The sequence below is a fragment of the Etheostoma spectabile genome, chromosome 15, assembly GCF_008692095.1.
Source record: "Etheostoma spectabile isolate EspeVRDwgs_2016 chromosome 15, UIUC_Espe_1.0, whole genome shotgun sequence".
Classification (NCBI taxonomy): Eukaryota; Metazoa; Chordata; class Actinopteri; order Perciformes; family Percidae; genus Etheostoma; species Etheostoma spectabile.
The window spans coordinates 10,212,842-10,217,063 of NC_045747.1; the positions used below are offsets into that span (position 1 = coordinate 10,212,842).

At 42.9% G+C, this 4,222-nt stretch overlaps 2 protein-coding genes across 2 annotated transcripts in view; both read right to left on the bottom strand.

The window, feature by feature from the left end:
- The window catches only part of LOC116702724 (dual specificity mitogen-activated protein kinase kinase 6), an 11,573-nt gene extending 10,617 nt beyond the window's left edge, over window positions 1-956 (bottom strand). Inside the window, exon 1 of the mRNA XM_032537086.1 lies at window positions 610-956. Within this exon, the coding sequence (XP_032392977.1) occupies window positions 610-628 (19 nt within the window). The 5' untranslated portion in view covers window positions 629-956. The remainder of the gene's footprint in view (window positions 1-609) is intronic.
- A 641-nt stretch (window positions 957-1,597) lies between these two features.
- btbd17b (BTB (POZ) domain containing 17b) overlaps window positions 1,598-4,222 on the bottom strand; it is a 3,599-nt gene continuing 974 nt past the window's right edge. Inside the window, exons 2-3 of the mRNA XM_032537083.1 lie at window positions 3,199-3,484; window positions 1,598-2,867 (exon numbers count right to left, since the gene is read on the bottom strand). Coding sequence (XP_032392974.1) covers window positions 1,793-2,867; window positions 3,199-3,484 — 1,361 coding nt within the window. The 3' untranslated portion in view covers window positions 1,598-1,792. The remainder of the gene's footprint in view (window positions 2,868-3,198; window positions 3,485-4,222) is intronic.

The following is a 4,222-nucleotide window of genomic DNA, read 5'->3' on the forward strand; positions in this document are numbered from 1 at the left end:
AAAAATAAAAAATACAGCATTTACACGGACGCAGCGCTCAAAATATGTTTACTCTAATACACAGGTCAAACCAAAAAGTACTCAACACAATCGACCACTCGTGAGTCATGAGGCCGAAAAATACAAGCACCTGTGGTCCCAATGTGCTTCACTTTACCGAAAAAAGAGAAACTAATCCCAGCGCGGTGGTTTACAGCTGAGGGGCAAATTGGCTGATAACAGCTTGGCAAAAGTCCTTTATTGTCGTGAAAAGGGTTTTTTCACAAACCACAACACGGTAACCTAAACGGAAGACGTGAGTGTAGCATTTAGCTAAATTATTAATACTTAAGAATATAGATATATACAAAATTTAGCACACGTCAGTTAGTCTATGAAGAATACTTTCAGACACCACTATGTCTAGAGACTTAGCATAATCATAGAAAGCAGGAAAGACATGCTGGTTAGCTTCTTTTTCCTCCTCTCATACATGCAGCTTTCCACCTGGCTAGGTTACATTTCTCAAATATAGCTAGCTTAATTTCTTCCACGCAAACTGCACCTTGATATTTAAAATATATGCACGGGTTTTTTTTGAGAAAAAAAAGAGTGGAAAAATCTACTTACCTCCTTTAGACAGAGACATTTCCCCTTTGCTTTGATGAGGGGGAAGGGAAGCACAAAGACTTTTGCCTTTTTTTACTCCCTCCCTCCCTGCATCTAGCCTTACACCCGCTCAGGATCGCTGGCTTGTGCAAAAACTAGCAGCGATTAAAACTAAACGGTTGGTCTTCGTGCAATCTTAGGGCTTCAATCACCCGCTTGCGCGTTCAAAGATCGATTCGCAGATGAATGCACAACTTTAAATAACGTCGGCGCGGGTCGTACAGTTCGAGTTAGTTTGCTAACAAAACCTGCACTTTTAGGGTGGCCAAAGTCTTGACAGCTGAAGGTTCCAACAACGTAATGGCGTATTTCCTGCCTCGCGCTAAGCATAACGGGATGTGTAGTTTGAATTGTGTGAGGGCCTTTTTTTCCCTGTAAATAAAGCGAGATTATTTCCCAACAATTACTGTAACTAATAAAACATATTTAACTAAGAAGGATCATTCATTCATTTTACTTCTAAAAAGTAATTTTTTAGCAAATCCAACACGGGCCAACACATTTTATGTTATTGTCTTTTATTAATATTTTTTGTTTCAGGATGAAAATCACATACTGGTATAGTTTATTTAAAAGCCAGATAAAATGCATGTGTAATAGTAATCAAGAAAAAACAGTTTACCAAATGATTCATTATCTTGTATCAACTACAGTTTACAAAGGAACACTGGTAATGGGATTGCACTTTAAGTTACACATTTTGGTATGTAAACAACAAACAAGTATGCCTATATAAGTGTATGCCAAAGGATATAAGTGCCATGAACTAAAAATCTATATTTGACTGCTTAATAGTGAAATGCATACAAATAATAATAATAACATTTTATTTTAAAGCAAACTTTTTATAGCATCTATGCAAACAACATTAACCATAGCACAGATTTATTATGTTTAAGGAACAAACTACCCTATAGAATACCTGAACAAATGTAGCAAAGTGAAGTGTTTGTTGTCTTTTTTTATTGTGAGTCCTTTATTGTACAAACACCTCCTTGCTGAATAGTTGGAAGACAACAAAATACAGAAACTAACCAACAATGGAGATGTCACAGACATGACGCATAAACATGTGCTGTGATGTGAGTTTACTTTGGAATTTGTGCATGTGATTGTGTGGGTGGATAACTAATGGTTACTGCATTTACTTCCTGGCAACAAGGAGGGTATGGTAGAGAGGTTTTATTACAATGTGCAGATAGAGGGAGCTGTCAATCAGGTACTCTGATGAACGGCGCTGCAGGTCAGCATCCACCAGGAAATCCCCGGCCTCCTCTGTGCTTTGGTGGAAGTTGTAGACGTGGCGAACCACCACTTTTCCTTGCTGTTTTGCCATCACAATCACTGTCTTCTGGAAACTCACACCAGCAAAGTCTGGACTAGAAGTGGCTGGTGTTACAATAATGCGAGGTCGACCTCCGTCTGTGCGTGTAGGCTGCATGGAACCCAGCTCAGTATAGGTTGACCTGGCACTGAGTGGGAACCAACGAGGGGAGAATAGGGCGTTCCAGGTCACTCTCTTACTGGAGTCATGGCCGCTGGGCCCGAGCTGGGTCTGGAAGCTAAAACTGCGGTCATCACGGGTGGGGTTATTGAGGAGCCATGGGGAACCCCAGGAAGTGGACAGGTAGTTACGGGGAGTGAAAATACTGCAGTTGACATCAAAGTACTTGGCCAGTTGGATTGGTGAGGCGGAGTGAAATTGGAACGCTAGGTAGAGTAGATCACGGATAAACTCGTAATGCTTCTGCATGAGGGAGGATTGCTTCTGAAGACGAAAGAGGTGCTGAGGGGGAATCATGCCGTATCGAACAGCCCTCAGGGCACTTTCCACTGTTGCACTGACTGGTTGGTTCTGCCTAATCCAGGCCTCCAGGGCCTCGTAGAGCTCCAGCTCACTCTGAAGAATGAGGTCAGAGCGCTGGAGCAAGGAGAGGAGTAGGTCTTCACTGATCGAGCCCCATTCTCCGCTCTGCAGCACAGAAGACAGGTTCCAGGACAGGTACTGCAGGCAGCTGTCCCGCAGGACCATGTCCCCAATTTGTAATGCATAGTTGTACCAGCCAATGACATGGCCTGTGGGTGAATCACTAGACAGATGTTGGGTCATATACTGGGTCAGACCCTGTTGCAAGGCCCACACATGATACTTGCTGGCCAATTTATGTAGAGAAATGGCCTGATCTAGTCGCACTGAGATGTCACCGCAGTACAGATACCTGAAAATGGAAAACAAAACTGGAATTGTCATCTACATTTTAAAACTATAAATAAGATATATATATGTATATTTCAGTAAGGCATACTGCTTGTTTTCGCTCACATCTGACTCACTGAATAAACCCACACTGTCCAATTTTTGACCATGAGCCTCAAACAGCAGGTGTAATTTTAGAATATTGCACAAGATGGAGAATCTCACTTCTCCAAAAGAGAAAAAGAGAGAGGCACAATACAAAAACATCTACATGTAGCTCCATTGTTCCTGGAATGGTTTGATTGAACAGGGGCTAACTCTGAATAAATGGTTACAACCGGGGTCTCCCTCACCTGACAAACTTGTCAAAGACAGCTGCACAGTCGGGTGTCTCCCTCAAAACCAGAGCACTGTTGTTGCGAGTGAGCAGTAGTTCCTCAAACACGTCACTCTGCAGCGCCAGAACCAGACTGTGGGCCTGGATCACCTTCACCTCGTCTGTGTTGATGGTCTGCACCCGGAGAGTGACATCACTGCCGTTCCCCAGGGCCAGCAGGGTCTCCATACGCTGCACCAAACTCATGGAGTGATTCAGCACTGTGGCCCAATTGTCCAACACAACCTCCTGTTTCAGGGCAGCTGCGGAAATAAAGTGTAAGATGATGGACTGGCAATACTTAACAGAAAAACAACCATCAGTATTTAAATGCAGAGGAAATTTGCCTTAGTATTGCAAATTATTACAGTATCAGTTTCAATTTTTTTTTTTGTCCTAACTTTTATTCTTATCTTCTTCACCTCAATTTGCATCAGCCTGACTGCTTTCAAAGATTTCACAGCCGAATTCTAGTCTGTTTGTTCCACAACTTAAATCAGATTTGACACAGCAAGAACTGGAAAAGCACTCCCTGACTCTTTGACTAAACCACAGCTGACAATACTATAGGACTAATAGGAAAAAGCACACTTGCATATCCTTCTATTCCTCTGGTATCTATAATAGAGGACAAGCCCGGTGGCGGAGTCAGAAAACCTCTGACACCAGGTGCTCAGAAAAGAATCCTGAGTTTGCAGTGCCGTTGCAGATGGCTGCTTCTATGAGTCTTCTTGTTCGGAAGTACAAGTGGCAGATACTGGAGAATAATACATGAAAGTCTCAGCATGACAAGCTGCTGTTTCCATTCTGCCACAGCCATCAGCAACCTTGTTGGCCTATTACTGGGGGTTTAATGAGGCACAGGGGGAGCACATTGGCTCCCTGGAATGTCTCACAGTCTTCAAATCTCTACCATAATCAAGCACCCGCACTTCAAAGTAACCCTTTTTCTCATTTACCAGCCAGCACCCTAAGCCAGCTGAGCATAGTGTGTGTGTGTG